The sequence below is a fragment of the Ammodytes marinus genome (genome assembly GCF_949987685.1).
Source record: "Ammodytes marinus genome assembly, chromosome: 24".
NCBI classification, from domain to species: Eukaryota; Metazoa; Chordata; class Actinopteri; order Uranoscopiformes; family Ammodytidae; genus Ammodytes; species Ammodytes marinus.
The window spans coordinates 7,022,333-7,046,763 of NC_137228.1; the positions used below are offsets into that span (position 1 = coordinate 7,022,333).

The 24,431-nt window shown below is 41.3% G+C and overlaps 1 protein-coding gene across 1 annotated transcript in view; it reads right to left on the minus strand.

Moving 5' to 3' along the window:
- Nucleotides 1-24,431, minus strand: part of LOC307269766 (NALCN channel auxiliary factor 1-like) — a gene marked incomplete at both ends in the record, with an annotated part of 29,745 nt that overhangs the window by 1,589 nt on the left and 3,725 nt on the right. Inside the window, one exon of the mRNA XM_080052797.1 lies at nt 987-1,158. Coding sequence (XP_079908923.1) covers nt 987-1,158 — 172 coding nt within the window. The remainder of the gene's footprint in view (nt 1-986; nt 1,159-24,431) is intronic.

Here is a 24,431-nt window from a genome sequence, read left to right on the forward strand (position 1 = left end):
TTCCCTTAAAGGAGGAGTCAGCTATTCTGGAGAAATCACTTGCCTTGTTGTCAAAATCACTTTTTGTCAAAATCAGTGAATATCTCCTCAAAAGCAGCTACCTGTGTGTACTGTGTGAGAGCTGAAATCCAGTGTTAATACACAGCCTATAGGTTCTGTAAACGGGCATGTTGCTAACTAAGTTGGGCCCCCTTTGTTTACATACCCTTGGTTTACATTCCAGTTTACAGAGCCTAGGCTGTGTATTTACACTGTATTTTTTTATTTGGAGCACACTAAGTACGGACGGGTAGTGGATTGTGAGGAGATATTTACTGATTTTGGCAACAAGCATTCTCCAGAATCACTGACTCCACCTTTAATACTTTATAATATAGTGCAGACTTGGTAAATCATTCGGGGTAAGTAAAAACTAAGAGAATCTCTCATGACAGGGTCAAAAGGGAAAAAATAATTCCGTCAGCCCCTTTCTGAACCAACCCATCCCCTGCTAATAATTATTCCACAGTCCCTTAGCTCATAAACTTCTGGTGGCAACTTATCTGTCTTCGTACAGCCAGCGTTTAAGTCCTTGGTGTGTATAAATCGCAGTAAATATTGAGAGATGGGACAAATCCAGTGTGTCAGTGTATTGTATAAAAAAAAATAAAAAATAAAAAGGGTCCTTGTGCCCATAACATGCCACTAGGTGTCATCAGAAAGCCTTGCAGAAACACCTTGCTGTTTTGTTTTTTGTATTGGAGGAATACCATCCAGTTAAATGTGGAGACACTCATTGTGCATCCTTTTTACGAGACGCTATTTACTGGCATAAATTAAACGAGGAGGGTTATCTCTTCAGGCGATTAGAGAGAACGCAAGGCCGCACTAAAAAAAAAGAAAAAAAAAAACACCCACGCATGCAAAGCGATCTGCACTTAGTCACCACTGCTGCTGTTGCTGTTGTGTTGTTGTTGTTGTAAACAGGAAGTAGCATTTGAACCGACCTGTGCAGATGAAGCTGGGGCTGCCTCCGTGGATTAGGTCATCGTTGTCAGGCAAGATGAACGGACAGCTCTGTTGGACCTCCAGGCAGTACTGGCGGCACGGGACCCTCTTTTGACACGACTGCTGCGTGGTGGGGAAATACTGAGCGCACAGCCAGGGCTTATAGGCCGTCTATAAGGGAAAAAGAAGAAGAAGAAGAAGGTGGCATTGAAAGATGATGGTTCACATTTCAACTCGGTGAAAGTATTTTGGCTCAGCTTGATCTTACAGGCTTTCCCCTCCGCAATCGATAGCAGATTTGTACCAGAGTCATTTATCCATTTGGTTATCCCAACACCTGGTCCTGTAATTACCCATATATTTAAATCACAGAGCATTAGGCCAATAGATACAAACACCCCTTTCCGAAAATTGAATAATGGAAGCTCAGGGAGGTATCAAGCCCAAGTCACCGGTCTAGAGACATTGGGATATTGGATCAATTGTACTGCAGAGTGAACATAAAAGCGAACTACGCCAAATACAGTGTAATGATTTGCTTATTTATAGGATATGGATTGAGAGGCTGCTGCAGGAGGAGGTAGAGGGTTTGGAAGTTCTAACAAGGACTTTTCCCAGTGATAAATGTTAAAGGCACTTGGGAACCAGAATAGGGCCACAGCGAAAGATACAATTTATCTGTTCATTGTTTTTCTCAATTAAGTCATGTTTGGGGCGACAACATTTCAGAGAATAGTCCTCCAAGGTGACCCATTCACAATTTTCAGGCTTTGTCCGTCAAACAGATATTTAATTGACTATCATATTACAACAAACAGCTCAAATCCCAGGTCCAGATTATTCAAAAATAAATGTGTTATGATACTATTTGGCATGGTACAACAATGCAATTCAAAAAATGAAGTGGCACCATATAACCCTCGTCAAAATCAATTCTTCGATTTGCTGCAGTTCGCTCCGAGGCAATATGTGAGAGAAAATGCACAGACGTATGTGTGCATAAGGAGACAGATGGTGACAAGTTATAGCCAAAAGCCTCAGGCATCGGGGAAGCTTAGCAAAATAAAAATTATCCAGGCAGAGTCTGGATTCATTCTGATTTTTTAGCATTTTTCTTTTGTGTGCCTTCTTTTAACATGGGATTAACACCAGAAAAAGGAAATTACAGACACTCCATCGTACAGACACTGTAATCAAATTGGTTTAGAAACGCAGCTTTACCGATGGCGACATCTCTACTAAGCTGGCGGGACGAAAGCCTAAGCCCGACAAACAGCCAGACCTTCACCACATGGGCTTGTAAATGAGCAGGGTGAAATAGAGTTAATCAATTAATATGAAAAATAAAGGGCTGCTGCAAGCAAATGAAAAGCAACAACTCAAACATAAGAAAATGTGCCAGTTAAATACAGTAGAATTTGTGACCCCTTTTCTAGGTCGCTGGGGTAGAAATCAGAGCCTAATCAGTCCATGTATGAGGCGTGGAGGTAAAACATTATTTAAAAAAAATGGATGTGATAAAAGTGCATGTGATTTGATAGATAGGACGTTGATTTGATAATAACCGCTGTGATTCATAAAGAGCCACGCTTCCATCATTTCCATTCAACATTTATCATTCACAATACCAACATGTAATTTATCATTAAACAGCAGTCACAACAGGGCTGAATGAACAAAACTAAACTGATTTGATATATAACAAAAATAAACACAATAGCAGGACAACGATAATAAAGCCTACTAATTTGATATTAGATGAAATAAACTATTTAAAATCGCAGTGGTTAGACCAATAAAGTAGTTTGAACATCATGACATTGATTTTTGATGAAGGCTAATGCTACACAGCCATGCCAGCAGCTCTGTAATGCTATGGTGAGAACCTAAAAAAAAGAAGTTAATATTAGAATTGTGGGAACATAGGGCTGTGGGAATAGGGATGACCCCGGCTAGCAACCACAACCACTAAGTAGCCTCCAGGTTAGGCAGCAAATTCACAAATATAGCTAATTAGCACTAAGCATTTAATATTTGTGTAAATTAGCCATATTTGCTGGAGCTACACTGCTAGCATTGCCAAAAAAAAAATCACCAATAATTATTATATACAGTATGTATATATATATATATTAATGTATCATCAATTTACCACTATGTTTCTTATGTTTTGAGATGTGTGAGGTTACACTATTGTCAACATCAGTAACTGCTTGCATCATAGTAGCTTGCATCACTTGACCGTGTTTCTTGTGACCAGACGGTAGCAGTATGTCACCTATTGTCTCTCAGCACAAGGGTCATTAAACAACAGAAGAAATGTTTACCGCTGATAAGTGAAGAAAGGTGTTAGGAGAGCCATTGGACTACCTGACACATTCAGGCACTAGAAGTACAACAGCCACGTCCAAGTCATGAATCACAGTGAAAACAAACCATTAGCCGCACTAGGTAATTACCAAGAGGGAGACGAATAAAATGCTCAGGATTAAAAGGGAGTTTTACACACACAAAAGCAATGTTGTGAAGAAAAAAAAAGTGTCTTGTGTAAAAGCCTTTGAAAACTTGCTTTCAAATCCCAAAGAGCTAAATTAAATATTCCAGACTAAATTAGCTACAAACATTCTTAGTAACTCGGGCAAATCCACTTGGAACTGCTTTGATCTAATGCGACTGGAAGCGATCAAACAATTTCACTAAGCGTGTATCGTATTTGAATTCCAATGTTTCTAGAGTCTGATTGGTGCACTGAAAAACGTGACATCACCTCTTTCCAGCTGAGCCCCGCCTACTTCCAACCAAAGATAGAACATACACACATCTACACAAAAAGAAAATTGCAAACACAGAAATCTCTCATGGCAAATGACCAAAATAGTTCGTACTTTGTCGAGAAATGGTGTGTGCTAATAACCATAATAAATGATGTTCTTTAGCCTTATGTATGAAGGAATAAATGCCATGGAGAAAGGTTTAAAATTCGGTATCCAGGCCTCAGTTTTATTTGAGTAAAATGACAAGGCAAGTTGATGTGATCACATCAAGTTCAGGGAAAGAAGAGTGAGCCTGATTACAAATGCTCATGCAGTTATTACATTAGTTGTCTCTCATGATTGGTTGTCTTCTTTCTTGCGTCTTGCGTCCTTAGATGTATATTGTATCTATCTGCCTTGGGTTTGTCAGATGATTCAGGTTTCATCAAGTGTTACTTTGTGTTGGCTGCTACAAATCTCTCCCTCATGCTGGGAATATACTCCTGTCCCTTAAGGACATTTCTCTCCCACATGAAGAATGTCTCCTCTCTATATTCCCTGTCCTGCATTGCATGTGTATCTGAATAAGGAACATTTAGATCACATCAATAATTTTAGTTAATCTCATAAAATGATCAGTTAGTTGATTATATCAAATCTATTTTTCTGTCATTGTGTATATGACCCCATTGGAATTAGTTCGAAAAAAAAATTCAAAATAGTTTTTTAGGGGCCTTTAAAATCTGAACATGAGCAAATTGAACAAGATTTACTTTGATTGTTTTTAAAAAAATTATTAAAAAATTGGAAAAAATCTTTTTTCCCCTCCTCCATTATCCCCGATGCATTTTTCAAGTGCTGAGAAAACATACACAGGTCCAATTAGTTTCCAGAGGGGAATTATAATCATTATAATAATGTGATTAGAGTGATGAGGACGATAATGTCGACGACAGCATGGACCCGAATTCTTTGCGAAAATCTAATATATTCCAGACACGTAGTAGCATATGACTTTGTGATGATACAGTAGGCTAACTGTGTGTGTGTAGCCGTGTAGGGGTTTCATGTTTCAGGGGAAACGCACTCATACCTCGGAAAAGAAAAAAAAGAAAAAGAAAAAAAGGTCAACACTGTGATTGTGGCTTTACTGCTGCGATGATAGATCTGTCTCCATTTCTCAGTTCAGGTTGTGCTGCGGGGTTCAAAAGTAATGTTCTGCTGTGGATATTCTGTCATAATACACTTGTTCATTTTATACCGTAGTGACTGCACTGTCTTTGTATTTCGGAGGGGTGATTCAGATGAATCACACAGACAATGTGTGCTCGCCATAGAAGTGGCTCTCTATGGCTGAACCCGTGTCAGGACAAAAAGTGGCTCAAGGCTGAGATAATATCTTTTTTAGATGGTCGATTACATTTGTATTTTAGGAGTTTTGAGGCCTTCTTCCCCTCACGACAGAGGATTTCCAGGCCCTCCTCAGCACAAGCGCTCATGGTTTTTAATTCACAGTGATTTGGCAAAAAAAATCCCAGTGAGCGTCCGTTAAACGAGAAACCAAAAACAATACGATGGCAGTCAGTCAGACAGGGGGAAAAGCCTGGGTCCTCCTGAAGATGTGTGCCGGCAGTTGCCAAGGTAACGGCTTTTTCTGCTTTGCATTAGAGCTCAGTGGGTACTGCCCCACGCTCTCTGTTGGTTATCTCCCTGTTTTGTGTGCACACGCTGAAAAACGTGCATCCCGGTCTCTCTAGGTGTGTGTGTGTGTGTGTGTGTGTATGTGTGTGTGTATATACTGTATGCATGTGTGTGTGTGTATATGTGTGTGTATATATGTATGTATGTATGTATGCATGTGTATGTGTGTGTGTGTGTGTGCGTGCGTGTGTATATATGTGTGTGTGCGTGTTTGTGTGTGGATGTGTATATATGTGCGTGTGTTTGTGTGTGTGTGCATGTGTGTGTGCGCATGTGCTCGGCGTGAAAAGGGAAGCGCATGAGAGCAAATCGAGTTTGTCAGGAAGCAGGCCTGGAGTCTAATTTGATCAGTCTAATGTGTGATCAGTGTGAATGGGGGACCTGTCACTCAAAAAAAAAACTTGCGTTCGCCATGCAGCTTAGAGTCCACTTCAAACAATCGTAGTGGAGCAGCAGACAGAAGTGACACCGAGCTGGCAGCTTGTTTCCTCCTCCAGCGTTTATGTCTGCAGCTGATTTCAGAAGCCCTTTTTATGTGACGCATCAACCAATGTAAATAAAGGAGATAGTGGTCCTATGTGTGATGCAAAATATGCCAACGAGACAGTTTTCTGCTGACAATGCTTGCCTGCAAATCTGTTAAAGCCTAAAAATAAAAATTCCAAAAATTAAGATTCAAACACTGTTGCTTTGGCAGCAGCGCTGGCATCCGAGTTTCACCACAGAGATTACTATTACATAAGAAGCGGACTTGAAGAACAAGTCATGGTGGACTCAGCCTCGCATTTTTTCCCCTGTAGAGTTCCAAACGTGAGGCCGAAAGCAGACGGAATATATTGTGCACAGAACAGAGATTTTTCTTTTATATTCTGTTAACTCCCCTCAAACCCTGACATCTTTTTGGCAAGAAAGGAAAAACCTCACTCTCCCAATGTAAATTTGACTATCAAAGTCAAACTGAAATGTGAATTCGCTTAACTTTTCTTTGCAAAGGTTATATATGTCCTACAAATATACTGCAGTAACAGCAGCAGCAGCAGCAACAATGTTATTCTGCCGGTGTGCTGTCACGTATAACATCACTCAATTTGACAATGGAGAAAAAAAACCTCAAATCAAATGGATGGGAATTTGTGTCTCAGCGGGGAGTGTATGTGTTTGAGTGTGTGTGTGTGTGAATGTGTGTGTTTCTGGGCGGTCAGGCTATTTCATAATGTACTGATGCTGCAGGTAACAAGCTGTGCTACGTGTAAAAAAGAAGAGGAGCATTACCAAAGCTATTTCGGGGGCCCGGTGTAACATAAATTAGCCACTGTGGAGCGAGAACTGTCATGTTTATGAGGTAATGAGGTGACCCATGTTTAAAGCTGAAAAGAAGAATTGTTCTCTCTCTGGCTTCAAGTGGGGGTGGGGGGATCCACGGCTCAGCATAGACGGATATTATGCCCCCTTTGTGTTGTTAAAGCCTCTCACCTTTGGTCAGCAAACCGTCTCCAGGCTTGACAGCTACCTGTAAATCTTGACACACAAAATATGTCTCTTCCTTACTCCCTCCCTCCAACTCTTTCCATTCTGTCATGCCCCTGTTGCGCGGGGGGCTTCCCTCCTCTTGACGCTTCCCCTATTCTCATGCCTGTCATCCGGCACACAGGAGCACTGTCTGTGGGGGGGAGATTGTCGGGTGAGACAAGGGGAGCCACCGACAAAGAGTGGACCTTTTTTTTGCTTGACATTTGCTATCGCCGTAGCTAAACAAAGGCTGTGTTCCAAACGGCCTACGAACGTCTTCCCTCCAACATACTCAACATGTATATACTACATACTGTCAACTTAACGATCGATTGTGTATGCGAGGTTCATCAGACCGTTTACACTGAAGTATACGGAAGCAATACAGAATTTTTAAAAAGAAACTTCCGTGTCATTTGAAAAGACGCAATGCATTGTGGGGCGGTTGAGTAGGAAAAGTAATCTATTGATCCTTACACAAAATCTTCCCGGAAGTAAGTACTCATCCGGGCATTTCTCGCCTAAACAAACTCGCATACACATCCAGAACATACTCAAATTGAAAAAATGCAAGTCATTTCAAACAGGACGGAAGGACTGGTAGAGTCATAGCTCAACAACAAAAGCATTACTAATCCACCTTTAAATGTGTTAGTATCTGTTGCAAAATAACTGCAATCATTTGACAACAAATTTCAGTGAAGAAATTACGGCAAAAGCACGAATTAGAGAAATAATGGGATATTCTCCTTCCAATGATTATTACCGGGGCATTTGCATTAGGACGTATTAAACAATTGCTTGTTTATAGCTAAAATATACACATCCAGTTCTTTATCACCCCCAACTTTACACACACTAAATATGCAAAATTCATCTGAATCTTCTCAAGGAGTTGGAGGGAATGTACAGGAATGAGTATGTGAAGTTCTGTTTAGTATGTATGTACACCAAAATAATAGTTGTAAAATCAAATATTCAGCCAATAGCAGTTCTATCCCTGAGTGTACTTCTACAATCACGAGCCACGTTGACTGTACTCATGTTAGTCTAAGCTCAAGGGGGTATGTAAAAAAAAAAGAAAAAAAAAACTTGCATCAAGTATCAACACTCCTCTCTTTCTTCCCAGCAGGACGGTGTTGTCGCTATCACTCTCACTCACACACACACACACACACACACACACACACACACACACACACACACACACACACACACACACACACACACACACACACACACACACACACACACACACACACACACACACACACACACACACACACACACACTCACACTCACGGCGGCTATAAAAAGCGTGTGAGTCAGCACCGGCAGAGTGAGATCCCGGTTAGCAAGCTGAATGACACAGATCATTACCACACACACAAATCAAGGCCCGAGCGTAGGGCAGGGAAGTAACTCTCACACTACCTGGGCTATTTTCAGACACTTCTTCTTGGTTTGATTAATTTTTTTTTTAAATATAATGATGAGTGTGCAAAATATTGAAAAATGGATTCCGGAAACATTGGATTTTGGAAATTTTTTACTGAGTGGAAATAAATATCAAACAAAAGAAATAAAATTAAATTGGTATTTTTATAAACTAATTACAGTGCACATCAAAGAAACACTGTCAATCCAGGGAAAAAAATATTGACACGACTTTGATGCACTGACACAACAAATCTCAGCGGCAGCCTGAGGGTCACTGACGCAACCCTGGGATAATCCAGCAGGACTGGGATGCATGCTGGTGTCTGTCTTGCTCCATTGATGTCCGTGCTTATTACATCCCATCCCCCTGTGATGTAACATATCCAGGCGCTGTGTGTGTGAGTGTGTGTGTGTGTGTGTGTGTGTGTGTGTGTGTGTGTGTGTGTGTGTGTGTGTGTGCTTCTGAAATGATGTTTGCAATATCAGTGCAACCCTTGTTTGTTGGTTCACTGTGTCAATGTCCCCCAACAAGTGCTCCTTTTGTCAAACAAAAAAAAAAACAGGGTCAAAGAAAGGCTGTGGTGGAGGGCTACAAATCTAACCGAGCTTCAAAATGGTTTCTAGTGATATTTTTTTTATTTTTTTTATGAACATCAACATCCTGGCAAGCAAAAGGCCCGAGGGTTCAAATCTGGAAAAGGGGGGGAACTCAGTACAAGCTTCACTCCCTACAGAGATGAATGACACCTAGGACACACACACAGGCAGGCTGACGGACCCCCAACAGACCTATACTTTAAAAGGCATTTGAGGACATAGAGGCACAATACCAGTCTGAAAAGCATTCACATATACAACACTATATTGCCAAAAGTATTGTCTCACCTGCCTTGACTCGCATATGAACTTAAGTGACATCCCATTCTTAATCCATAGGGTTTAATATGACGTCGGTCCACCCTTTGGAGCAATAACAGCTCTCAACTCTTCTGGGAAGGCTTTCCACAAGGTTCAAGAGTGTGTTTATGGGAATTTTTGAATCATTCATTGTTTAGTGGCAGAGTCCGCCACTTGCACTTATGCCTTCACAATGTAATGGAAAATATTGCATATGATATTGTATATCTGGACTCAAATGTTAGAATGCTTATATCTGCAATTAGAAACATTGTATTTATCTTGTATAGACTTATAAGGTGTAATGAGATATATTGCATGTTGTTTAATTCTAAACTGAAATGTAGATTCCTCAAATGCGTATCCAACAAACCACTCAGACTGGTCACACCTCTTCTATCGTCTTATGCTCAACTCAATGTTCTTAGGATCCAATAACATGAAGCCTCTGTTGTTTGATTAAATACTCTTTGCTTGATTATTACAGCCTTATGATCTCATTTTCTCACTACAACACGCACAACGGATTCAGAGGAAACTCTGTAGCTCGAAATCCAGCGTAATTTCCTTTGGGACGTATGAGTTAATGCTATACAAACAAACCTGAGTTAACTCACTTAGCCTATGCAAGTGAACATGTGTGTTTACTTAGAAATCCCTTAGAGCTCATGCATCCGAAGCAGCTCATGCAACCTTTACATTTTTATTTTAAGGATAAGAAATAATTGGATATAATGTCAAATTTGTGGAGAAAAAGGTCTAATTTGTCGACACATAGGACTAAATGTATGTAAGGAGTAAATAATTTACAAATACTGTTGGACATTTATTATAATTTTTTTTTTAAGATATTTTTTGGGCATTTTTATGCTTTATTGATAGAGGTGAAATGGGGCAGAGAGGGGAGTGACATGCAGAGAACGACCGCGGGTGGGAATCAAACCCGGGTCTGCTGATGGGCCCGGCCCGGGAGGGGGACGCCCTACCAACTGAGCTAAAGGCGCCCCCCCATACTGTTGGACATTTGAGGAAATTTACTACGATACATTTCGCTCTCATATTTGTACCAATATACCTTTATATGAAGCTGCAGGAGGTGGTTAGCTTAGCTTAACACAAGACTAGCTTGGTGTCCCGTGGTTTAGAAAATGTATTTTTCTAATAAATAAATAAAAAGCAAGCTTATCCTAAGCTAAGACTTAGTTGTTCCTAGTTTTAACTTTAAATTGAAGGCACAGACATACGAGTGGTGGTAGTAATCTTCTAATTCTTGGTGATAAGGACCATTTTAGTTTTGCTTTAAATTATCGAATGATTCCTTTGACATATTTTCAAGTGGGTCTGCATTTTCTTTAGTTTGCATTGACTAGAAGCATTACTGCTTCTTGTGGTAATCAAAAACTAGAAAGAGAAGCTGCGTGTTACAGAATGTGCAATGTGAGGACACGGAAGATTTCAGCCCTGTGAGGGCACAGAATCTTTCTCCTCCGTGAGAATGGTGACTGATTCTTCTTCTTATAGAATTCCGGCATTTTAGACGCTGTTTAGCGTATGGTGACTGATTCACTCACTGCAGTCAGGTGTGTGTGGCACTGATTGGCTGATTGAGCCCAGGTGTGAGGAGGTTATGTATGCCCTGAGACCCCAGTGCTCTGTGCTGCTCATTGTCTCACCTTCAGAGGTAGTAGAGTGCTCTCTGTGTTAAGTGTTGCAAAGGAAACTGTTTTACTTGTGTGTGCGTTCAGCTGCTTTGCAGTGGTGGTTTTGTTGTTGCTTTAGTTTGTTATATTAAAAGGTAGCCTGTGTGGCCCTTTACAGCTCGGTGCATTTTTGTTTTCTCCCCTCCCCTGTAGTTGCTGATGCGATTTAGTGGTTATCCCTCTGGGGATAACTTTCAGACACCCCTGGGTCTGCACCTGTGCCCCCCCCCCACCCCCAGTCATCACAGTGCAATATGTAAAAAAAAAAAAAACAATAATAAAAAAACAAACGGTGTCCCAACTGTGCATGTAACGTCTTAAACAAGACTGTCAAACACCAGCAAACAACAAAGCCATACAAACCTAATTGTATGACATTGTCAAGCTTAGCGTCTGTATAACCCTAAAATGTTTTCAGGTGCCCGCTATACAACACTAATCAGAACTCCTTTATCCTGCAGATTGCTATAAACAAGCAGACAGAAAAAACACAAAAACAAAGATGAGAAACTTGTCAATTTCTCAGAAGCAAACAAGCCTGAAGGATCCGATGTTTTAAAAGGTGAGAACAGCAAACAGTTGTCTCGATTAGTGATCCATCAATGGTATTGACGGGCGTCCAGAGTTCGCCCTGCTGTTACATTATGTTTTTTAGTTTTTTTTTTTTTTTATTGCCGCTCGTGGCCACACCGGGTAAGGACACACAGGAGAAGCCCAAAACTGAAGACAAAATAGGCCTAAAATATGTTATTTCTGCACATGATCTGGGAATATTTCACATCATTCTTCCCCACAGCTGCTCCTGTTATATTTGCACTGTTAGCGGCAAAGATAGATAAGATGGTCTTAAAGCTTAGAGTCTGTCATTACAATCCTGAAAATCAAAGTTGATCCACGCACAGCATGAAGAGCCACACTGTCATCTCGAGACGTTGCTTAATGGTCCATCAATAGGATTGTCAGGCCAGAAATTACTTTTTATTTTTGCTGGAATTGCCCCTGTAGAGTGCACAGCATTGTGGGTATACGTCGTGGGCGTGAGGTCCGACTTGACCAACCAGGAACCTCCTAAGGGAACGCGAAAGGCCAGAGATGGCGCCCGCGTTTTCCCCGAAGCATGTTTTGTAGATCAGTTCGGAGAAAAACACGGCCATGTATGTGTATGGCGGGATTAGTTTTCAGCCTGGATGAGCACGAATCCATTTGATTAGAAAACAGGTAGATCTCGTAGAATTGAGGAGAATGGAAGTGTTCCATAATGGATGCCTCCGACAAATATGCCAGATCTTTTGGCCTAATAAGATCTCCAACTATGACCTTCACAAAAAAACGGGAAACTGGAGCATCACCAAGGAGATTACGCACAGATGCCTGATATGGCTAAGATATGTGTTGAGGATGGAGCAGGACCGCATCACAAAAGTCGCCTTAAGATGGACACCACCAGGCAAAAGAAAACCAGGGAGGCCAAAAACCACCTGGCGCAGAACTGTGACACAATAGCTGCAACAGATGAACCTGTCATGGGGAGAGGCCCAACATGCTGCCAGGGACCGAATGCAATGGAGAGTGCTCATTGAAGCCTTATGTCCCATAGGGGACGAAGAGGAGTAAGTAAGTAAGATCTCGTAGAATGAATTGGCTCCCCCCACATCTGCTGTGGTTGGAGAGAGATTTTTTTCTTGGTTGAGTTGGTGGTCTGCTGCAGCTCTCTCTCCTCTAAAAGGTTTAAAGAATTGGTTTTACAGTTAGACCACAGCTGTGGGAGGCTGCTGAAGGGGTCAGGGTGGCTGTTCTTTTGCTGTATTGATGCATTGGCCTGCTGCACTACCCGAGGGACCGACCTAAGCCATATTGACTGAACCCTCCTACACCCACCCACCCACTGCTGCACGATACACACAGCCCCGGATAAATGCTGAGTGGAGCTGTAGTTTTTTCCAAGGTACACATTTTTCACACAGTCAGCAATGTAAGCAGCACCCGTTCTTCCCCATAAATGACTTGTTTGAGTGTGTCACCAAATATGTTGGAAGACAAAGTACTGTAAGAATGAATAACTAAATACATCTTCACCTCATCACTTGATATTGTGGAAAGACTTTTAGTCATTGGTGGATGATGCCATCTTTAGTGACTAGCTTATTGTCCTCAAAAGGCCACCGTAGCTTCTGTAAATTCTCCCAACAGGAAAGGGTAGAGAGACTGAACATTGCAGGCCTCCAGGACTGTGCCTTCTCCGAGCAGCCAGCATGGACATGTGGCCAACCCATTGGTACTGCATGGTTGGGGGAGGAGCTTATTTTCATGCGGCCCTGAGGCAGATTTCCCTGTCCACACAGTACAAGCAACGAACAAGATTGTGTCTCTGCAAAAAAATTCTGGATATCAATCATAGGCTCATACTTATCTTTAGACCATATACTATTAAAATGGAAGTTTTCTCATTTCAAAACGCCACCTCAAGCGTTTTATTAGCCCAACGGCTTTCAGTTTGTTTTCCCCAGGCTAGATGCTACAGAACGAGAATGATTCTACACCCGCCTCCAGTCCGCTACGCTTGCCGCCCTCTTTCTTGATAGGTCCATAATGCAGCTACGTCCATGCTACGTCATGCTTCCGGGCCGCATGGAATTTCCGGATTATGCTTCCTTGTTGCTTCTCTGCGCCATTGAGCAGCTTTCATAGAAATGGACACCGGATTCACCGTGTGTGCCGTCAATAGAAAATAAGGTGAGAGGGTTAGGGTTTTACGTCAGCCGTGATCACTTTTTAAAAGGTAAACACTGTCGATGACCATCATCGCCAGCAGAGTGTTGGCAGTAATCAAGGGGCCAGATGGGGGTGGGGGGGCGGAGCAATCACCATATAGATTTATTGGCGTGAAAGGGAGGGTGTGTGTGTGTGTGTGTGTGTGTGTGTGTGTGTGTGTGTGTGTGTGTGTGTGTGTGTGTGTGTGTGTGTGTGTGTGTGTGTGTGTGTGTGTGTGTGTGTGTGTGTGTGAGTGTGAAAGGGTCGCTGTGTGAGTGATGGAGGGCAGATAACTGTGGTCAAGACTGCAATTCTTATGTAACACGGTCGGCGTGAACATTCGACTTGGCCGGTGACGAAGATGGAGTGATGGAGGCGTCAAACCATAACTCAGGAAACAAGAACAAGGTTGAATAAATAGTATGGGCAGTGTAGGATTAATATACAAGGTCGAAGCAGTGAGTATTCACTCATAGGCTACAACATATTTACTTGTAGTAGCCTATTGTAACACCATGTACATGATGTAGCCTGCTTACCCTGCAGTATCAACATCAGCTCCTTTTATCTTCAGTCTTTTCTATGTTTACGCAGCCTTACCCTCAGTTAAAAGCTATATTGTTAACAGGAACGCAACAACATAAAGGAAAACCTCACCATCTGAGTCCCTGGCAATGTCTGAGATCTAGGTTCAACAGCTCGCTGCTGTGTATTGACACTCTCCAAAAAATTTACTAGCGTGTGACATTAATCGCCGATTGTCCAAAGAGTTCCTTGTTTGTTAGAAATGACATGTTAACTGCTGTTTTCTTTTAATGTCACGTCTCCTCTAACAATGCAGTTGAAGAGCCTGAAAGCTTCCTTCCTAGATGATTTTATACAATTTCTTTAAACAAATACCCTAAATAACAAGATAAGCCTTGGCCCCAATGTTTGTATCCAAAACCTGATAAAGGCTTACAGAGTAGCGTGTGCGTGGATTTATCCGCAGCAGAAAAAAGCCTACATTCATACAAGAACAGAGGCTCTTAAAGATTTACATATTTACAAACCTCAAACTAAAACATATAATACAAAACAATTATCAATTAGGCCTAGACCTATCCTGAGCAGCAAAGACATTCAAAACCGAAATATTCAAATTCTGAATCATTAGGTTCAGTATGTTTTAAAAACCCATCCAGAAGCTCTACTGAGACATGACTTTTTTGCACAAGCAATCAGCCAGGAAAGTAACCTGATTTGTGTCAGAGTAATGAAAAACAACTATCAAATCACGTTTATTTATACACTATCAAACCAGAATTGTCACACCATTTCTCACAGAGGAGAAACGGCAGACTCCATTTTCGGGTAGTCGGATCGGTGTGTCCTGGCCTTAACAGTGACTCTTGGTCGGCCAAACTTCATCCACAATGCCCCGCTGTTTCACAACCTCCGGCTCTCGGCATTACGCCTCAACCCCGCCGTGTTGGTCGGGGTCATCAATATGTTCCCACAGCCTGTTGGTCCCACCTCAGCCCTATGTTTTCCTGAAATTGGCGATTATGTTCAGGCATCACAGCTCGGTGGTTAGGGTAAGGTGACAGGGGGAGGTTAGAAAAGAGAGACACACACCCAATCTCACACACAGAAATAGGCTACTATTTGGTTAAAAATAGGCCTCAACACAGACCCGCCAACTGTGACTCTGTGCTTTTTTGCTTGTGTACTTTGCTGCAATCTCCGTGGAGTTTCTGTTGTTCATCCCCATGTTGGTTGCCCAACTTTATGCTGCTTTTAAGGTAGCCTATTTTTGTAAAGTTCTGTTGCCTAGCCAAGCCTTGTGATGCTCGTTTCACGCGCCGCGGTGTCCATAGCTCTACTAGCTTCTTTTCTCAAAGACGAATGTTCAATTGTGCTGACTGTAATAGAAGTTCCTCTGTTATTTTAGTCAAATTGTCAGAGTTTAGACTGTTTTCTTGTCAATTATTGTGAGGCAGACAGTGCTTAGCCTACTCAGAGTAGCTTACATTTTCACTGACATCTATAATTAAATCCTTTCAAAACTTAGCTTTCTGTCTGGATGTAGGCTATACAATTCCCAAAGTAGGCTACTTGTGTTGGTTTTACTAAAACTCTTAGATCTATACTTTCCTGTTAGGTCTAGAGATGACAGTAGATTATTGACTATAGCAAAAAATAAATAGCATACTTATAAAATAGGCCTACATTATAAAGCGCTCGTACATATCTGTTTTGTTGTGTTGTTGCGGCCGATAGCAGACAGCAGGCACACGCCGTTAATACAGTATCCCCGGGTGTTGCACTTTAATACACTAAAAACCTTATACAATGGTATAAATCTCAGGGTTGCAGTATGCCACGCTGTAAATCAACTCATTGCATAAAACAGCAGTGTAAATCACGCGCTAAGCATTTTAATGGAAAGAACTGTAGGTGTTGTGCAGATGAGAAGAAGACTATGTTGTTTTGGCATACCCGGTCGCAAAAACTCCCCATCCACGTCCAGTGACAGACAATTCATTTACCGGGACAAACATCATCCCCTCAATCATCCTAATGGGCCACACAGAGCTTAACAGAGATCCAAACGTAACCTTTTACCCAGTCCACTGTATACATGCAGATTGAGTTTTACAACCAAAAAAAAAATCAGCATTGCAAAAGGGCACATGAAGAGAGAGAGAGAGAGTGAGAGAGAGAGAGATACCTTACTGTAGGTAATAAGGGCAAGTCAGATAATCCCATTAGTGCCAAGGGGTGGGGAATTTAGATGTGATCATCTCAAGGCAGCAGGATCTTATATGACTAGGAGTTGCCCTGTCAGCAGTTTTTTAAATATATGTATTTTTTAAATATCTGACACCCATCAGCTGCGGAGTTCAAGAGCACAAACCCTGCTTCAACCTTGCTTGCACATGTTCTGCTTGGGTTTAATGCTAACATTCAATGCACACACTGGGACATGCATTCAGGCTTATCTATCCCTTTAGAAAAAATAATAATAGAAATAATCCATTCAAATACCTATGCAGAGTAGACTATAGGTCCGTTAGACTAATTGATGCCATGCCCATAACTGAACGGAGGTATTAGTCCGACCCTTAGGTGTTTCAAAAAACATCCTGCTTGTAACATATTCATCTTTATTTTCTCACAATTATGAAGCCAAAGTAATGGATGTTTTTGTCATAATTAAATTCTGGTTGCTCCATTGTTGCATAAACAAAACAGCTCAGTAACTAAATGCTATTCATCTCCAGGGAAGATTTAAAAAAAGAAGAAAAAAAAAAAAAGGATTTTGTGTGTGTGTGTGTGTGTGTGTGTGTGTGTGTGTGTGCTTTGGGACCATATGCGCTTTGGTAATTTTGATGAAGATGGGATTACTTGTCATGTTGTTGTAAGTCTCAAGCCCAATTATAGATAACACCAATGTAACACCAATGTCACCATCAAGTCCAAGTGGAGATAAACCCTGATGATGATGTCATCAGAGTAACTGTATCTCCATTGGCCCTAACTCTGAGTCTATTTATAACAGAAAGCCTAAGGTTGGTTCGAAAGATGTGACTGTTTCCCATGTGGTTTGAGAAATCTAACCCTTTCAGGCATAGTCACTACAGTGGACAGCTATTCAAATGCTGTTCTCTTGAATATGCATGGGTGTAGATCGCCTAGTTGCATATCAGCCACTACAGTGGACTCTTGTGTGTCATCCAATGCATTGCCAACCAGTGGCCAGCCATTGTAAGAGCAGCCACAATTAGTCAAAACCAAGATGGCCGACAGGGAGCAGAAAAGTTGTGTAGCTCAGGAATATCCTGTAAATACTTCTAAAATAGGAGAGCCTGTCAGGTAAAAAAAATATGGCAACATCAAGTAACATCTTAGGAGTCATATAGTTGTTAAAATGTCCAATTATTGATTTTACATTGGGAGGAAATTATGTTTAATCACCTGTCCACTAAATTGGAAATCATGCATCACCAACTTCAATAAATACTATGACTGCAGATGTGTTGTGCTTGAAAAAGCTTACTTCGCTGTAACTTTTTGGTTTTAAATCAATTGATTTGTTATTAGAATGCAACTTGAAGTATTTGTGTAAAAAAAACATTTTTTCTAGATTATTCCATTATGTGTAAAACAGTTGGTGTCACTATGATGCCAATTTTCATATTAAAATAGCTTTGATGAAGTGATGTACAAGTCAGTAGACTGTACTACTGAATTACACCTGAAAAAGAGAAATTGGAGAACCAAGGAAAACGTTGTCTGTTATTTTCATAGAAAATTGATTGAAAAAATTATTCCACGCTTTTGCATTAGATAGTATTGGAATATGTTAATATATGTGAACAGACATTGAAAATATATATTATTTTATAGTTTTCAGATAATATATCAATTTTCTCACTGTTTTGTTAAATAAATAAGTGCAAAGTTGAGAACTCAAAACGCATGGAGTCCACCCGAGTGGACATGTGTAAAACTCTCTGAAAAATGTGTGTTTAAAAAAAATTAAGTTATATTTTCATGCCTAAAGAAGTATAAAATCACTTGAGAAAAAAAATTCATGCATGAAAGTGCTAACAAGTCCACATGTTGCACTGCGGGAAATGTAGGTTTGTCCTCTGCTGCACAATCTAATATGGTCTGTTGAGTATCCCATATTTATGGAGTTGCAATGTCATAAACATTTGACATGTTGAAAGCGATCTTTGCTCAAAAGAAGACATAAACGGAATTCACCCGCTTTTGACGGACATGAAATTTGACCTTCACCCTTGAGCAATTATTTCATGCATGCGTAGTCTCTCTCGACTTGTGTCTTAAGTTGTATGAATTCCTTTACATTGTTAGTGGTTGTAGCCTGCCCTGCAATGACTACATAATTTACTCTCGTCTATTGTTGGCAGTAAATTCATAAGTAATTTAGACACTGCAGTAAGATATGTTTACCCCACTTGGCTGTTGTGCTCTCTATCTATAAAAGTAAATATGCATCTTGTTTTCAAGAAAATATCATGAAATAAAAATACTGGTAAACTTGTTTATTTTGTCATAGCAAGACTAACCCTGCGTTCCAATAACCATACTTTCTGCTATTTAGTATGGTAGAAAAAAAGATTTTGAATGTCCCAATTCTTGTGGTCAGGTTTACTATGCTTAAAAATATCCAGATGTCTACTACACCTGGGCGAGATTTTTAGCGTTGAAATCAGCATGTTATTTAGAGGATTGCAACCCACAATCCAGTGTGCACCGGAAGTGATGTCACATCGACGGAGCCTCTGTATGAAAACAACTGGGGATGCGATGGATATAAAAGCAAGAGGCAAGATCAAGGCGCAATGTTATGATGAAATAAATAAGTAAAAGTACGTCCCAAATGTATGCCTACTGCACGCTAACTAGATCATTTTTTATGGTCAAATGTATTATGTAGAATAGAAAAAAGAACAAGTACGAGATTTGGAACACAGCCAGAGTCTACAGTCATGCCAGCAGATGTACAAGGCTGCACTCAGGTTCAGCAGCGCTTTGAGCTTAATTAACATCAACATGCTAACATTCTCTGTTACAATGCTAATATGCAGATGTTTAGCAGATATGTTAGGGTATGAGCAAACATTAGCATTCTATCTTGTACAGACAACGTAGCTGCAAATACAACGTCACCCTTGATTGACAACATTGTTTGCCAAAGACATTACTTCACATGTCAACCATAATGGAAATGCCAGGTTAAATGAGGGCCTATTAACTGGGTAACCCACTATAACAGGCATTTTGGCCCGGTGCGGTTCCACTCCCAGCTGTTATCTCATGTGATCAGATCTGCTCTCAGTGTAGCTGTTCACAGTTATGAGACAATATGGAAGCAGCCACCCTCCTCCCCTCTCTCCTTCCTGCCTCATAAGCAAACTGCTCAGGGATCTGCCCATAAAAGAGCTGTGTCGTGGAGTGGGTCAGGCATCTTGAAGGGACGCAAAAAAATAAATAAAAAAACTCTCCAAGGTCTGTATCTACAATACAATATTCACAAATGGAAATCCCACGTGAGCGCACACTGTAGTCTGATGTGCATAATGGAAAAAAGGGCCAACAAAGGCAACAATATAAAAGAGCATGGATGATCACAGGATATTCATGCAGATGAGATAGCCCACATTCAGACTGACAGATAACTGATAGATTTGCGGGTGTGTATATCTTGTTGTCAAGTAGGAGGGACTGTGGGATGTGCGAGGGAGCAAATCAAAGCTACAGTGGTACCCATATATGAGCCTGCTGTTTTGGTGTGGACTCTTTTCTTTGCATAGGATAGACATGTTGAATTGATATCATTTGATTGTATTAAGACATACCGATCAGGTTTTCCACAATTGTCCATGGCTTAATGATTTTCTCTATATTATTTATAAAAGGTGTTATTTTCATTTCTGGACCAATATTGACTATTCTTTCGCTTGGTTTTTGTCTCCAGCAACCCTCGTGGGAAAGAGCTGTTTTTTTTAGCTGCTCCACTATGCTCACCAGCAAGTAGCTGTCTTTTTCCTTGCTGCATTTGAGTGATGGATGGGTAGGTTATTTTCAATAGTTTTTTTTTAACAGAGCCTCACCTTGAGTGAACCCTCACAGTAAAAAGTTGCGAGCAAAAAAATAAAACATTGATCTGAAAGATATAAAGATATTGCGGCTTTTAGTGTGTTACAGTTTGGCCAAATGTATCACAGTCTCCTGCTGTATGTTTGCTGTCATATCAACCAACCCCAGATTGAACTAAACTATCGGTCAATGGTGCCAGTCCTGCGGCTCTCTGAGGCTGTTCTTGAGCTACATGCTATTATGCTAATGTCGGCATGTAAACGAGCTCACAGCTACGTGTGAAGAACATTTGTGAGTTTTTTTGCTGAAGGGACAGATTTGCTCACAAGCCTTTTCATAGTCCCTAATAGGAAGATGCATCACCTCACATGGCTCCATCTGTGTTCAGACTTAGAATCAGCGCCCGCCTCATCTAAGAACTGATGTCCTTGTTGTGTCGCATCATTTACTGCTGAATTGCATGCCTGTCTATATTGTAGGTGGGGAGATAACAGATGAACAGAGAGCGATTTGAGCTCGGGGGGGGCTGTGGCAAAGTGGATAGGGTGGTGGACCCACAACTATAGGGTCGGTGGTTCGATCCCCAGTCTCCCTGCCACATGTCCAAGTGTCCCTGAGCAAGAACCATATAATGTCTCCTGATAGTTAGCCAGCACCCTGTGTGGTAGCTGCTGATGAATGTGTGCTCCAGTTGTAAGACGCTTTGGATAAAAGCGCACAACCTACCTAAACTGTATCACAACACACACACACACACACACACACACACACACACACACACACACACACTCTGGTTGCGTTCCGAATCGCATACTTTCTACTATATAGTATGTGGAAAAAAAGATTTAGGATGTCCCGATTCTTGTGGCCAGATTTAGGATGGTTAGAAGTACCCGGATGTCCTACTTTATGCGGCCAAGATTGTTAGTGTTGAAAAGTGCATCCTATTTGGGCGATTCTGACCCACAATCCAGTGCGCACGTGAAGTGACGTAACATCGACGAAGCCTCCATATGAAAACAAACGGGGATGCGAAGGATATAAAAGCAAGAGGCAAGATCAAGGCGCAATGTTATGATGAAATAAGAGAGAAAAGTATGTCCCAATAGTATGCCTACTGCATCCTAACTAGATTCTTTTTATCGTCGGATTTAGTATGTAGAATAGAAAAAAGAAAGAGTATGCGATTCGGAACGCAACCTCTCTCTCTCTCTCCCAGGTCTTACGGCACAATCAAACAGGTTTAGACAGCGACATGACGTCTTGACTGGGCTCAGGCGTTTGCCTCTACATGGGTTGGGAGCAGTGGCCCCCACTATCAAGTGAAGGACGAGTGATGGCGGGTGGCTTGGTGCAAATCAATAGGGATCAACCTCTTGGTATTGCTGCCACCCGTCCCTCTGGCAAAAAAAAAGAGCTTGGATCAATGCAGATGTGTGCGGTTGACAAGGATCTTAGGCTGGGAGCACGCTGTGTGGACACTGTCCTCCTTTCCACTCACACACACAACACCAGCTAAGATTAGACATTCAATTGCACCCAGAGGGGGGAGACGGGAGATTTGTTGCACAGACTTGTCCGTGTTTGTTGCACAGACTTGTCCGTGATTGTGTTTTTTGCTAAACAAATTCATACATCATAGCGGTGCTGGTGTGTGTGTGTGTGTGTGTGTGTGTGTGTGTGTGTGTGTGTGTGTGTGTGTGTGTGTGTGTGTGTGTGTGTGTGTGTGTGTGTGTGTGTGTGTGTATATATATATATATATATATATATATATATATATATATATATATATATATATATAAAAAAGAAGCGGGGTAAGAAGTGGAAGGATTACACGTAGTAGGGCTGTGAGTGGAGGTCATAAAGAGTCAAAGAGGTAGAGGTAATAATAGAAGTATTAGCCAGCCAAGAACAGGGGTGCAGACACCCATGTACAAACCATTTGCAGTTTGTTTTTGTGAAACTGAGATATCTTTTTTTATGAACACATTTTTGTCTGGTGCTGGGATCTTGTCAGGTGGGAATTGGGCTGTTTTCTGCACGGAAATATCCAAAATGAAGAGCTTACTATGAGTCTCTCTCTCCCTAGTCTCTCATAGTCATCCCTATATATGTTTACTGAGTCATTCTTAATTAGTTTGTTCTAAGGCGATTCTGCAGCATCCTGAAACATATGATAGGCATTAAATCAATAAGCAATAAACGTTACATTCACTGGGTCAAGCTTCTTAATCCCTAGAAACATGACTTCAAGTTTGTCTCTATGTTACATATCCATGACTAAAGTGGCAACAAAGATCTTTGTATTGTGAGATAAAAAGTATGGCACTCAATACATCTGGTTAGTGTGCTTCATCAGGATTGGGTGGATGTGTTCTGCTCCGATTTGATTGACAGTGACCAACCAACCCACCAGATTCTGATTCAAACAATGCTAAATCCTGATTGGTGCATGGAAGTGCTTGACATCACCTTAGCCCCACCCACACCTTCTCGAAACTGATTGAGACACAAATGATTTCCGGTCCTTTTTTGAATGTAAATATTTGTGAATGTGTATATTTTGGTTATTGTTGACCTGAGGCAGTGAGACATATGTCTACTTAGTTCCCCCTTCTGCGACTTGAGCAGTCTAAAATGGGAAGAAGTACATTTTTTAACAGTTCATAACTACTATGAATGTGACAGCACTGAGCAACATATCACTACCATGTCAGACAACCTAATAATTGAAATAATGACTGTAGAGCCTGCATTAAATAGTTATGGCTGCAGCCTTTTGGCATACCGGGAAGGCAACCCTGTATTAAATAATGTGAATATTACTGTGCGGGGAGACACCCAGGCCTTTGTTGGCTGACAGTTGTTGTACTAGCGCAGACATGCTTTCATGAGAGGCCTAGTTTGTTATAGCTATTTGTGTCCAGTGAAACTACTTAGCGTGTGTGACATTTTGGTTAAAAAAAAAACCACAGCTTTCAAGTCAGCATTAGTGCATCAGCCCAGGTTTAAATGTTGGTAGCCCGGCCCTGCTGTCAAGATGAATGGCGGGTAGGGGTTTTCACTTTTAACAGTTAGATGATGGAGAATCCCATTGTTAGAGGGAAACAGCACACCGGCCAATGTCCACAGTGTGTTGTTTCCCCTCAGGCTGGAGGAATCAAAGCACCACCTGCGGACCCCAGGAGCCTCTACACACACACACACACACACCTGCACAACAAACGCTATACTCTCCATGTCAAATATCCTCACTGGCACATGTCAGAGATCATCCCTGGGGCCATGGGTAACCAAGCACTCACTACAATCATCTAGAAGGCTGAGATGAGATGGCCAGGCAGAGGGATCTATTGGCTTCATTTTCTCCATACCCTAACTGCGTTTTCTTCCATCCCTGCTTTTATGCGAAATTTGAAATATAGAAAGAGTAAACGGTGATGGAAATGGAAATGCCCAAAATTAGATAAAAAATCCTCAAATTCTCAAAACAATGTTTTTACGCTCGCTTGAGATGGTTTTTGATAATGCGACCAAGAGATAATGCGCAAAAAGGGAGATGGAAACACATTTCTTCAAAGAAGTTGTGACGTAGCGAACATTGAACACACTTGACTGATAACATGGCTACTAGTGACATGTCAATGTTTGCCTTAAGCACATAGGCTACTTGTCATTCCCGGTCATGCCTGTTCACATGCTGCATGCTAGAGCCGAGCGGGGGTTATCCGGAGGTGTGTCTGGGGAAGAGCCAGTATTTAACAGGCCTTATTTACCGATATCATCCTCTAATAACTCTTGACGCCTAACTCGATGTGTGAAGGTAAAAGAGCTAAGAATGCGCAGTTGTCAGCTTGGTTCTCCAGCCGAGTGTGCCAGGTAAAAGTGTCCGGAAAAAAGTATCTGGCAGGCGGGAAGGCAGAGCGTAATGCCCCTCCTCCTGCGTGCTCCTTGGTGCTTTGAGAGCGTTTTGTCTATTATATAACCCCATGTCGTTTTTCCGCTCCAACCGCAAAATGATAATAACATCATTAAAACTTCAATTTTAGTCAGTGTTCCCCACAGTGTTGCATGTCCA